This window comes from Thunnus albacares, chromosome 14 (genome assembly GCF_914725855.1).
Source record: "Thunnus albacares chromosome 14, fThuAlb1.1, whole genome shotgun sequence".
Classification (NCBI taxonomy): Eukaryota; Metazoa; Chordata; class Actinopteri; order Scombriformes; family Scombridae; genus Thunnus; species Thunnus albacares.
The window spans coordinates 9081705-9094657 of record NC_058119.1 but is presented as its reverse complement, the minus strand read 5'-3'; the positions used below and the strand labels follow the sequence as shown (position 1 = coordinate 9094657).

At 41.6% G+C, this 12953-nt stretch overlaps 1 protein-coding gene across 6 annotated transcripts in view; it reads right to left on the bottom strand.

Annotated features, from left to right (window-relative positions):
- The window catches only part of LOC122997103 (spectrin beta chain, non-erythrocytic 1), a 29453-nt gene that overhangs the window by 11343 nt on the left and 5157 nt on the right, over positions 1-12953 (bottom strand). For 4 of the 6 annotated variants that reach the window (XM_044373078.1, XM_044373082.1, XM_044373081.1 and 1 more), the window contains exons 4-18: positions 12148-12294; positions 11396-11587; positions 10641-10727; positions 10276-10394; positions 10048-10162; positions 9878-9955; positions 9660-9775; positions 8131-8293; positions 4030-4175; positions 3824-3920; positions 3220-3369; positions 2849-2998; positions 2103-2359; positions 898-1033; positions 197-391 (exon numbers count right to left, since the gene is read on the bottom strand). In XM_044373078.1, coding sequence (XP_044229013.1) covers positions 197-391; positions 898-1033; positions 2103-2359; positions 2849-2998; positions 3220-3369; positions 3824-3920; positions 4030-4175; positions 8131-8293; positions 9660-9775; positions 9878-9955; positions 10048-10162; positions 10276-10394; positions 10641-10727; positions 11396-11587; positions 12148-12294 — 2148 coding nt within the window. The remainder of the gene's footprint in view (positions 1-196; positions 392-897; positions 1034-2102; positions 2360-2848; positions 2999-3219; positions 3370-3823; positions 3921-4029; positions 4176-8130; positions 8294-9659; positions 9776-9877; positions 9956-10047; positions 10163-10275; positions 10395-10640; positions 10728-11395; positions 11588-12147; positions 12295-12953) is intronic. The other 2 variants (XM_044373080.1, XM_044373079.1) reach the window with 2 other exon arrangements.

Here is a 12953-nt window from a genome sequence, read left to right as displayed (position 1 = left end):
CCACAGACAAAAGCAAACCAGATGTGGCTCTATTGGTTTGTGCAGCTGTCTCCGACAAATGTAGATGGACTTAAAGACTTTTCAGCATATCTAATATCAATATAACTTAACAAACATAGCGGCCAACAGCTGATTTAAAAATCTAAAGACTGCTGACTTGAAACAGTTCAATATAAATTGAGTCTCATCTCTTTACCTTGCTCAGCAGCTCCTGGATGGCCTGGTCGTGACTCTGCGACCGGCCTCTTTCCCTCACAGTGTCATTCAGCATCTCCACAGCCTCTCGTAGTTCCTCCACAGGGTCGCCCATGCTTTCTATCAGGGGCTCCCCACCGCCACTGCTTTGGAGTCCAAGCATGGCAGGAGCTGAGGAAATCTCACTGTGGAGAGGCTGTTTTGTACAAAGAAAGGATTGTTATTGATTTAACTACTTGATTGGTGTGAAAGGGCACATTAAACACATCATTAAAAAGGTTCTATTCACCAAAATTATGAAAACATAGACCAAGTGGTATCTAGCCATACAGAGGGTTTTGGTTTTATGCGTCCAAGTTTAAAAATATTCATCTCTGAGATTTCTGCTGCTACCCCAGAACAATGGAGATGAACTGAGTTCATCTCATCATGAGTTCATCTGCTTGTGGTGCTCAAAGCATTAAAGAATTACATTTAAAAATTCAACAGAAATATATATGCCCAGAAATGGTGTTTCCATTACTCTGAATAATCCACACTGTCAACCAGTTTTTTGGAAGAAAGTAGTACTGAAGAAGCATAGTGAGGTGTGTGAATTATTCAAATTAGTCAGGAAATTTCTGTAGAGACACGTTACTTTGGGCATCATAAAATGAAATTCCGTCCACCTCCATTCCACTGGCACACTGAGCTGTGTCTCACCTGGCCCAGGCTGTACTGGCTACCGTTGAGCTCCTGGCTCTCCTCCAGCTCCACGCGCTCCAGGAACTCCGTCAGCATTCGGGTGTCCTGCAGCTCCGAGCTCTGCTGGGTCAGGGCACTTTGGACACGGTGGTACCTGGGAAACACATCATTTTTAAACTACCAGCTACACCTTAACTGTCATCCACATCCGCATTATACAACCCTGCATCCTTCAGCAGGGCTACATTACACAGGCCTCAAGCAGCATATTGAGTGCATTTTATCATGCTAGAAGGCTGCTTATGTAATCATTTTTCATGTGTCACATAAACATATGCTGTACTTCAGAGAATGAAGGTACCCTGTCCGTGCAGAGTTTATATTTGAGATGGTAAAGGCAGCAATTTGAAAGGGTATTTTTTCCAGAATAAATGAGCCTTAAGTTGCTTGCATACAGTGATAAATAATGACATCAGCCCAACAGCTGCTTAGTGAAAGTTTCTACCTGCATCAATGGTTCCTCAGACTGCACAAGTGTCCATCCCTGCCCCATCTAACACCCCCACCCTGGAAACACTTAAACTGAGTCCTTTCCGTGTCTTTATTTGCTTTGGTCAGCTTGGTGCTATTTACAGAGTCTGACCTTGTGTTAATGGGCCTAAGTACGTCCAGTAAAACAGCCAACATCATAAGGTTTTTACTGAGAATCCATGGCAACAACCTGTCTTTCGAAGGCCAAGCAAAGAGAGAGACGTCATCTTGAAAACATGGAGTGGGTGACTCTGACACACACTGACAAGCTGTGGGTGAAGTGCATGTCAAGACTGTGGGGTAGACCTCGCTAAGTGCTGCATGAATCACAAATGAATAAACTTGAGCCTTGCAAAGAATGAGCACATGGAGAAAATATTTTGCCAGATTAGAAAAAAAAGCTACTTATGGATATATATTTTTGTGGTTTATGGGCTGAAATTGTTTGTTTTAAATAAAAACTGGGGATTTTATGAATAAACTCTTCCATGTTGGATTTCAGAAATGGCAAGCCTTAACCTGTGACTTCTTGGAAACACTGACAAAATTCTTATTTTATTTCCTGACCACAGTAACAAGCTAAACCACCAGGGTAGAGTCTGATTGTTTGAATCCATAACATGAGTCTTCCATGATGAGAGATGTCAGGGGGCTACAACTGATCTCTCCCTCTTGTCCTCTGAAAAACTCACTTTCTTTCTACCTCCTCCATACGTGTTGGCAAGCCTCGTGTGTGTGGGTGACTGTGGCCATGGAGGCGGTCCACCTCCTGCCTGAGAGCACTGAGCTCCAGGCTGCGTGCTGCCACCTCTTTCTCCAGCAGACAGCTTTCCCTCTCAGCCATGCTCATTGTTTCGGGGTCACCAGCTAGCGAAGACTCCTTCATGGAAAGCTCCACGGACTCCAGCCAGGCCTCCAGGCTGCCCAGGGCCTGGAGCACTTTAACAACCTTGACAGTAGAAAAACGGAGAATCAGATAGTTTTTGGGAGAGACACAGGATAAGTTCAGTGAGGTTTTCCTGCTGTGATTTGCGAGTGATTTAGTTGTTTTAGTTCACTGCGAAAACAATCAGAGGTGATGTACTGTACAGAGGAGACAATAATGGGTGAATTATTGTCATCAATCTGGGTGGATTTGCAGCTGCTTTTCATCCTATAATCGAATTATATGGCAGTGCAATTTATATTCTTTGGATTAGTATTCATAAATTTTGGGGGAAATACCTTGCAGACTCTGCCAATTAAGTTAGTAAAGATGAAAGTAAATGAGCTTCTAACCATGTGTGTATGAACAGCTCAGGCACTGGGCCAGCCTAAAGCTTCTAACAATGGGAGAATTGAACCAGAATCATCTGTCATAACTATAAATTTCCCCTATAACTTCAGAGGTAAGTGACTTAGGAGGAGTGCCTGTTATGAGATATTTTATGAATCTTACCCTAAAACCCAGCTCCTCTGAGGCCTGCAGAAACACAGCATTCCTCTGGTGCCTCCTCCGCAGTTCTTCCCACAGGACCTCCAGCTGGCTGAGGAACTCCTCGATCTTGGCACTGCCTGGGTGCTGTGCACGGACTAGCCCGCGGCCCTCCTGAGGACGGGGCGTTAAACCGATGAGAGCATGTGATGACTAAGGGATTTATGTTGCGAAACACAAACCTAATCTGAAGCTTTGGGTAACTAAAGCTGTCTCAGATAAAATGTCAGCTCATTATTTGATTAATACACAAACCAGGCGTTTCATTTAAGGAATTCATCCAGAGCTTGTGTTTGCAGAGAAACTGTAAATGTGACAGGATAGTTTAAGCTTACCCTTTTGACCACCTCTATCCTGGCTCTGTTGGTGAGGATTTCTTGTTCGAGAGCGTGTTGGCACCTCCTGGCTGATTCCAGCCCCTCAACACTGGCTATTGAACACACCTGTGTGGCCATGGACACGTTGTCTTTCAGCCAGGACAGAGTCTGAGATGTAGAGAGGAGACGAATAGGGAGAGGGAAAGGGTTACAGAGACGGACAGTTAAAAACAAGACGAATAGCGGATCACAGAACAAGAGAGATGACATTTAGCTGAGCCAAAGGTAACACAGCAGCCAGGATCCAGGTGATGTTTCCCATCCTGACTTTTAAACCCACCCAGCTTTTGTCAAAGAAAATTAGGACAATTACTGGAAATGAGTAAATGTGATATAATGTCTGTGGCTGGTTACGAGAAAATGGTGTAATAACTAATGAGTACAAATGCAGTGCTGAATGACAATTCATAGCAATGAATTCTGAGGCTGAGGTCATAGGATTTGATGCAAGATGAACCATTTTTGTTTCAATCTAATGGTCTGTGGAATATGTAAATAGTTTTGAAAAGTGATTTGTGATTGGAAAGGGAAATGCAGGTGTGCCTGGCAGGGGTCAAGTCACCTTGTCAGCAGACACGGTGAACTTCTGGAGCTGTACATGAAGCTGTGGGTGGCCTCGCGGGGCAGCAGCAAGCTTGGGCTCAACTCTGAGCTTCCTGCTGCAAAGAAAACACAGACATGTGACTCCAATTATGACTTACATAAAGACCTCTCATTATGTAAGTCAGAGAGAGAGAGAGAGAGGGAGAAGCCAGACTGAAATGTCACCTTTCCCCCTTCAATTGATGTCTGACGATGACATCATTTGCACAGGCCGGGCCGTCTCCCATGGGTGAAGAGGTGTGGTTCACTGATTGCTGCTCCTGGCTTTGGCAGCTCGCTGTTCTCCTACCACTCCCACATTCAAGGGTACTCTGTGGACAAAAGACAACAAGTCTCTGTAGGAAAATCCAAATGATCAGCAACATGCCATGTGAGTAATGTTTTGCTTTTTCTGTCAACTGTCCACTGAGTAAATGTTGAGTGAATGGGTGCATAAACATCTCAGATGGAGGATTTTATGCTGTGAGCAGTCAGTAGACAATGAGGCGTTGCTTTAGCTCACTGCTAGTGGGAATGTTACAATGTGGCTGGACGCTGGACAACATGGAGAGTTGCCCAGCGTAGAGTAAAGTCTCTCCTGTAAATGACACAAAGCATACTTACATACAAAGGTTGCTTATTCTCAGTGAAATACCCAAAACCAGACCGAAGACAGAAGCTGTTTCTTCTCTTTGACAGCATCAAAATTTATAACAAAAATACTAAAGATGGCAGAAAAAGTTTAATCAAAATTGCTTTATGAATGAACACATTAAGAATAACAAGGTTGCCAACATGTGCTATACCACTCTGATGACTAAAAAGGGCCACTACAGTTGGAAATACAACCGCTTTTTAAACCCCCTATCCCCAACTCTCATTAAAAGGCAGCCATGTTTTTTCAGCCATAGATACTGATTTCCACGGCTCTCCACTCACACTCTGTTTAGGACTATGCAGTGGAGTTTTTAGTAAGGTCAATGCCAGAGCTGTAGACCTTGTCTATGTGCAGAAATATATTAAAGACGTCAACAGCCATTAAGCGTCTTTTACAACCTGAGTACTTCTAGGGTTGGCCAAAGGACTCTGCAGAAAGGTTTCCAATGAGGGCTACATGTATCTGAGTGGGATATCCTGATAGTGGGTCCTTTCACCACCTGCACTTCACTGCAAAAGGCTGTCTCTAACACTGAAGTGCAACAGGAATCTTAGAGATGTTATTTATTCAAATGTGTGGTTTTCTTTTTTGTATGGCATGTACTTATATTCTTTGTGTTTGATGTGTAACTGAAGCACTATGCAACCAAGGTAAATAGATTTGCTTGTTTTAACTACCAAAACCGGTTGGCATAAACATAAAATAATTAAATTAATTTTTAATTAAATTATTTAATTAATTAAATTAAAATTAAATTAATTAAATTATAAAATTAATTAAATTATTTAATTAAAAATAAATAAATAATTAAATTAAATTTACAAAGACATACTTTTAATGCTGACATTTCACTGCCCAACTGTAGAAAAAATGCAGATCATGCTGTGTTAATTGTCCTACATAATATAAAGTCTTTTACATATGCCAGCAAAAACAGTGCTGGAAGAAGTAAGGGTAACAATCAGCAAGGCAAATATGAATTTGTCAATGCTTTCATGTTAACAAATCAGAAATGCTGATTTTACATGACAGCCAAAAAGCACGAAACAGCCATTAATAATAGTGTTTTATGGAGCAGCTTTAATTTAACCACATTATTTTCTGACTGGGCTTATAGAAGAAGTGAGTCAGAGAGCTGGAGAAAAGTGTCACCTCAAAAATTATGCTAGAGTTGCAGTAAATTGAAGGGGTCTAACATAATTTGCTAACACGCCAGTCATTTTATAGGCTCAGTCTGAGTTTCAAAGAGTACATTATCGGCCCATTTATGTGTTAAAACTGCAAAACTAACAAACCAGTGTGATTCATTTGACAGGGCTGATAACCATCGCTGACATCAACTCCCTTGATATTTGCTTCTGTCCTTCATACTTCACAGTGGCTTCCACTGTAAACAACTCCTGTGGTGTACTCAACATCCTGCTCTGCCATATGAAAAAAAATGATGTCAGACACAGCAAAAAATAGCCTTTTTAATGATTTGTTATGTCATATTCAATGGTATTCTGTGTTTTTAGGCTTCATCCAATCACCTCCTATTTCAGCATACTTCTTCTTATCTAGGTATGGTTGATTCTTATCTGTTTTCTACTGATCTCCTCTTCCCCTGTGTGTCTTTCTGCAATGTGCTATGAAGTGATGTCAGCCAAGAACTATCACTTAGCACCAAGCCCATCTGGTCTGCAGCCCCAGCATCTGGCTACAATTAGCCAGAGAAACAGACGATAGCCATGTTTACCTTCAGAAACAAGAGGCCATACTACTGCTAATATTGGCTGCACTACAACAGAATCATAGACACTGACGTATAGATTATTATGTATGCACACATATAGATACTAAAACCTTTATATTTACCATTAATCAGCTGAGTTCAATTGCACAAGAGAGGTAGAGGCAAAAAGAACAAAGTGGGTATGTGTGCACAGCACACACATGTCTGCACATACACTGCATACACTGAAAATACTGTCTGCTAGCACATATGTAAATGTCTCAGAGTCACCACCAGCCCACAGACCTGTGCAGCTGCATCTGGCGCCCTTAAAAATACTGTAATCAATTCAGCACACCCAGGAGCTGGAGTTAAAGCGCTACAAAAGTATGTGACAAATTACTTTTACTGTTTGACTGGTGGTTGTGCCTGGCACTGAGTTTGGCCTTCGGGCTCCAGGGTTTTGTTCAGATTGTCTTATTAATTCTCAATAAAGAGTTAACGAGTGGTGCTCCCACAGACAGTGCACCAAGGTAACTCCCAGCTCCCAGTGCAATAAACACAACTAACTGCTGTTAGAGGGCTCAGGACAGCCATGCCAACAAGCTCAGCGCCTGTTGAGAAAAACAACTGAGTCTGGTTCGCTGGCCTGATCGGCCCTTGTCACAGGTGGCGAGGCCACATAGCCAGTAAAAGCCTAAACACAATAGCAGGGAAATTGAACCCGAAAAACAGGGAGAATGGAAAGAGTGAAGTTTTCTCTCCTCAACCATATGGGCACTTTCTCACTGGGCAAAACAAGGCCAGAGACTCAGCAGGGACTTCACTAGAGCTCGGGGTCAAAAACATGAGAGAAGCACTACATCATGGGATGCCTCTGGGCTAAACAGACAGTAAATAGCCACTGTGCATTCACTTATGGATTGTAAAGGGATTTAATGTACTTACTTAAATGCCTAAATATAAACATAATTACTGGTTTTTAACATACCACACACTTAAGTTTCTGAATACCTCCTCTTCTAAGACACGCTAACAATATTTCAGCAGTGGGGCTACTATAGGAGCGCCCACATGTTCAATAAAGTGCTGGTTGGCCTCCAAGATGAAGAATGTCGTGTCTGAGGAGTCCACATGCTCTGCAGATTATCCACTCACCCTGGACTGACCCATCATCTAATAATATAGTATTAATCCAATGACTGTGTACTTTTGTTAGAGCAGTTGAAAGCCAAGATATTATTCTACCATAAAGTGAAAGGATATGAAAACTATTAGGATTTTGGGTCGGAGGGAAAGACTTATTTGCTCTGGCCAACCATTCAACCATGTTGTACAGTCACGGCTTGACATTTTTCATGGAAACTTATGGTATTCTTGTGCCAGGGTAAATAACACCTCTAAAAGCTCTTCCTGTGACTCCTACGGGGCAATATTCATAATATTTGCAGAATGAGGTTCCTCTCAAGAGATAGAGAAGAGTGGCCGAAAAACACAGCGCTATGTTATAAATGTGTTTTATCCACTGGGGCATTGGTCCTTGAGTTTCAGAGCCTTGCTGGGTTTTATCCTAACTAACCAAGGCTGTTTCTGAAAGGCGATATTATGAAGTGCAACTAACTAGCTGGTAGGATGGAAAACCAGCAGTATGCCGGGCGCCAAGACTAAACTGCTGCTCTACATCACATCTGACAGACTCCAAAAACACAGTTATTTAGGAAAAACCTTCTCAAATTGTAAATCAGCTATTTTCCAAACCAAAGGACAAAGTGCGTCACTTTCTGTGCCCGCAGATGTCGTAAGACTGGGAGAGGATGAACTCATCTTTCACCAGCAATGATGGTGTTGTTCTGTCCCAGTTGGGAGCCACAACGTGGTCACTCCAGTAATAGAACAAAATACCAAAGCTACTTACCACACAGCCTTTCAGACGATTCTGCTCTTCCTTCACCTCCTTTCCCATGATCCTTTGTGTCTCCATTCCCACGTTGCCCTGGGGTTCTCGGGCCGGTGTCAGCGGGTCAGCTTCTTCCCTGGTGAAAGTGGAGCCAGTGGGAGAGAGTGTGGTCCTGTCACTCCTACAGAGCGGGCAGAGCAAGAGGTTACTGTTGTGCCGACAGCAGGGCTTTAGAGCCCCACGATGAACTCCAATTATGGGTTTGAAGTTTTCTACCAGTGTTTGTGTTATTTGGTTTAAATAGCCATGAAACACAGCTGATAAGACGGACGAGATGATGTAATATTTGGAACTAAAGATAGCCTGCCGACATGAGAGGCTCACAGCCTGAGAAATATTTGGAAAGCAGGAGATGTTGGAGATGGATGTCAGAACTGTGGACTCCAGTTACTCCTGACCTTATTTATTATTATGAGCATGGAAAATGTTCAGTCCTTCTTTGCCTAGGCAGGGTATAAGGATTGCAATGATTCTCTGTCCAGCACTTTGATCATACTGATATCAAACCTGATGTGAATATTCATGAATCCTAATCATATTAATGACTCCCTGACCTCTTCTCTAGCACAGCTATCATGAAAAATCTAATGGGCACATGGCCTTGAAATTTACTGAACACATAAATGCTTCACAGAGGACTACCCTTCACATTTTGGACAGTATCCCAAAAAATGCCACATATTTCACTATGCATCCATGTAACTGATGCCAGTTATTCAGTACAGACCACAATGTACAATCAATGTGTCATTTGTATTGTATTGGTTTACATATTACCATAACATTTAGTCAACATTTGGCTGCACAGTACTCATTAAGTGTTATTCAACTGATCAGAAGTACACATCACTTTTCCCTTAGAAAAAGTCATATGATATAAAAGTCAGAATCACAACTGTAGGCTATTAAACAAAACATTTGTTTTACTAATGCTGTAAAAAATTATAAAATACTCTTGTAAACACTTTTTATCTGAGATTGAGAGACAGACAGTTTCAGGTGACTGCAAGATTTTAAGAGTGAGGAGAGAACAGACCGTGTTGCCAACTTGACTCAGTCAGCCAAGACATTATTCACTCACTACAGTAATCAAACACATGGTGAAATTCCAAAGCAGTGCAGAAAAGTGAAAATTATAAACTAAAAAGTGGGTGGTGATTGATGCTCTGTGTGGTAGTCGGTCTCCAGACGTGCAGACAGACTCGTCCTTCACTTTGCTTATAATTTTTCATTGATTCAAATCCAAATTAAACACGGCTAATCAAGAGCGAGAGAAAACTCTTTATACAAAACTAATTTTCACTTGGAAAACGTCTTCTAGGTTTTGCTGGTGTAGACTTTTAATGTAGGGGACCAGTAGAGTAGTAACAGAAAAATACAGTTCCAGCTCAGTGGAAATCTTTGGTGCTCCAATTAGTGGATGAAATGGTGCATGTATTCATAGGGCCACCATAGTTGTTGGTGGTATCCTTGGCTGGCTGTCTTACCTGAAAACCTTCTGAAGAAGGGCCCAGCAGTCCTTCACCTCGCTCTGCTTCTGTGTGACGCCAGCAGCCAGGGCAGGATGCAGATTAGACAGCTGGGACACGCTCACATCTAGCATCTACCACACACAGGCCTGTAGGTTAGGTAGAGAAGGCTTCTGCAACACACTTTCAAGATCTGACTAGACGGTGCTGTTTTAGCAAAAAGACGTTTTTCCTACCATGATTTGACTGGCGATGTCACGTATTTCCCTGTCTCCGAAGCTGTCCAGCTCTTTAGAGGCAGATATGCTTTTCTTCTAAAAGAAAGGATACGTATCAATGATGGAATTTCTGTGTGAATCTCAGATGTAATTGGAGAATTAACAGTTAAGCAGCCAGGGAATTTTACCATGTTATTAATAGCAAACAACGTATTATCAGCCTGCTGGTAGAATGAGGAAACCTCCAGTGCAAGCTGAAGATTTTCATGGTAGTTTTTCAGATGAGACTGAACCTTCAGCCACCTAAACACACAGCAGATGACAACACAAACAAGTTCAGTCTTCAGTTTATCTTTGGATTAAAGATGTTTCATGCTGCGTACATTTTCAATCTCAGTTTAAGGGACACAGTGTACATTTTATTTATGTGTTTCCTCTTGCTGGAGATGTTTTTGCCATCTGTCTTCCCTTGTTTCTCCAGTTTTAGGGCCAAGTGGTTGATCTCCTCGTGGAGGTTTCTGTATAGCTGCTCATCCTGCAGGGAAACAGTGGAACACAATCCAACTATGACCTCAGCTGTCTTTACCATACACCCTGAGAGACAAATTACAGTCAGCCATAGATAAAGGCCTGGGAAACCTCTACAAAATTGTAATATAAACCATAAACATATGGAAATGTGTATATATTTTTTACCCAAAGAATGTCGTTTGGCATGTAAAATGTTTTTATCAAATGCTTTGTTAATACATCCCTGTGTTTGTTCCTTTATAATGCTCACCTGTTTCAGATCTAAAATTCTTCTGGTCAGCTGCATTTTGTCGACATTTTCCCCGAGGACATTTACCAGAGCCTGTTCCTCTTCCTGCTGGCACACATAAAAGTCAGTGTTTATAGCTCCCCATTTGTCAGGAACCCAACCGTTATTTCTTTTTTAGAGGCACCGGGATTATACCACATTATCCCTGCTACCAAGGAGGATGCTAAACAGAAATAGCCCTCAGCATGAGGAGAGAAACTTTGAACTTGATACTATTGCACAGAGGAAAGGATGAGTGGAACTAAATGGAGAATACCGTCTCCCCTTGGGATGGATGTTTTATAGTTCATAAGCAACATCCTCCATTACATTCCCACAGGTCCATTATCAATCATCAGTTCCCTTGTGCCAGACACAGACATGAACGGAGAAATAAACACAGGCTTAAAACGCTCGAGATGATTGCTTTTTGATAATGACAGGCAGATGTTTTACACTGGTGAATATACACAAACAAGAGATGTCTTCAGGATACTGAGCTAATTTCCTGTATTAGGAAGTGCTGTTTTTTGTGCCAATTATTTCGACAGCCGTTGATTAGAGCTGTCTGTCTACTCATATTTAACTCTGGGGCAACTGTTTTTAGTGTTAATTGTTCATTAGCAGTAATAGTAGTAGTATCATTAATAATAATAATATCACAATATCCAAAATTATTAAAAATGTGTTGTCTATGGCTCAATAAAATTTACTCTGAAAAAGGATAAAAATGTTACCTTCTCTTTAATCCATGCTTCCAGCTTGTCCACTTTTTTGTTGAACTCCTGCAGGTTCTTGGCTCCACCCAGGGCCCTCGTCTGATTGGCAGCCGTCTGTTTCAGAGTCTGCCATTGGTCCCTGAGCTGGCTGAGCTGCTTCTTCACGAGATCAGAAGTGGGGTTCAGCTTGCAGATCAACTGCTCACCCATCTTTTTAACCAGAGAGGAACATAAAGAGATTATTGATTGAAGGTGTAGGGTAGGCAGAGCAACCAGACTAACATGGAACAGTGGCTGAGTACATTTGACGACTCCAGTTTGTCAGTCATTGTTTATGTGACGTCTGCACAATTGTTGGAAACTTGCCATTAATTTCTTGGATATACCCTTGAAAAATCTCCTGGTTCTGCCTCTGCCTTTCCTGGGCTGTCTGAGTGTCAGGGGAGGTTAATTATCAGCAATGTACCATTTCCAAACATTTTCTCCTGAGGGAGAAAGTATAAACTGGCTTGACAGAGCCGTCTGGAACACTGAGGGTCTGCTTTTCTCTCCGGTTGACTGGAAAGGCCTACAAGACCATTATGTTATGTGTTATGCGACCTGACAGACTCTTTTAGCACCAAAGACAGTGATTAATGATTGCATTCAGATCTCCATTACCTGTTAAAAAGTTAAAATAAACATTTCATTTAGGATGTGGGTAGCTCTGATGTGCTTGCTCTGGTAATATTTGAGTTAGATTCCAGGCTCATATTGCTTCATTTTGTTACCTGGTTGAGTTGAATTAGGGTGTTCTCAAAGTCTTTGAGGTCTCTTTGAAGCGTCTGCGAGGCTTCTTCCCAGTCCTGCAGGGGGCAGCGCTGAATATTACAGCCATCCTTCAGGTCCTGAAGCTTGCCTTTGATCCATGCCTCTGCCTGCATCACAAACAGACACAAATGTGTCAGATGTGCTTTACACTCTGTGACACATAATGGACCATTAAGTTTGTTTATAGACCTGTTTCTGTTGTTTGATTAGATTTTTCAGTTCTGAATCCACTTAAGAGATCAGATATGGCTAATGTTGGCTTAGGAAGAACTAAGGATGCACTGCAATATCTCTGAGTAACAATCTGTGACAGTAATTTATCCCCGATTTAGTTTTGAACATTTAGTTTTAAAATCTATTGTTCAAGTGAAAGATATTTAGTAAACACATAAATATATTTATATGGATCCACAATACATATATGGAAATATGGTACAATTACTATCCAATTTCTTTTGAAGTATTTTAATGACTTTAATATCCAGAGCTTTAATATAGAAAGTTCATCTAGCCGTATAGTGAGTAGTATAATGGTAAATATGGCATTATTTCTGCTGGTCAGGAGAGGAAACAGGCCGCATTTTCTTCCATGACTTAAAGTAATGTGGAGCTTCAGACACATCAAGAACAGCCCTTTGTTCTCCAATGTCATGTTATGCAGAGCAGAAGTTTCTCTTGGCAAGTTCCTGAACTACATTGCATAAGGCTTTGTCTTGCAGAGCTGCCTTCTGGCAACATTTATATGGAGTGAGAACTCCAAACCAGG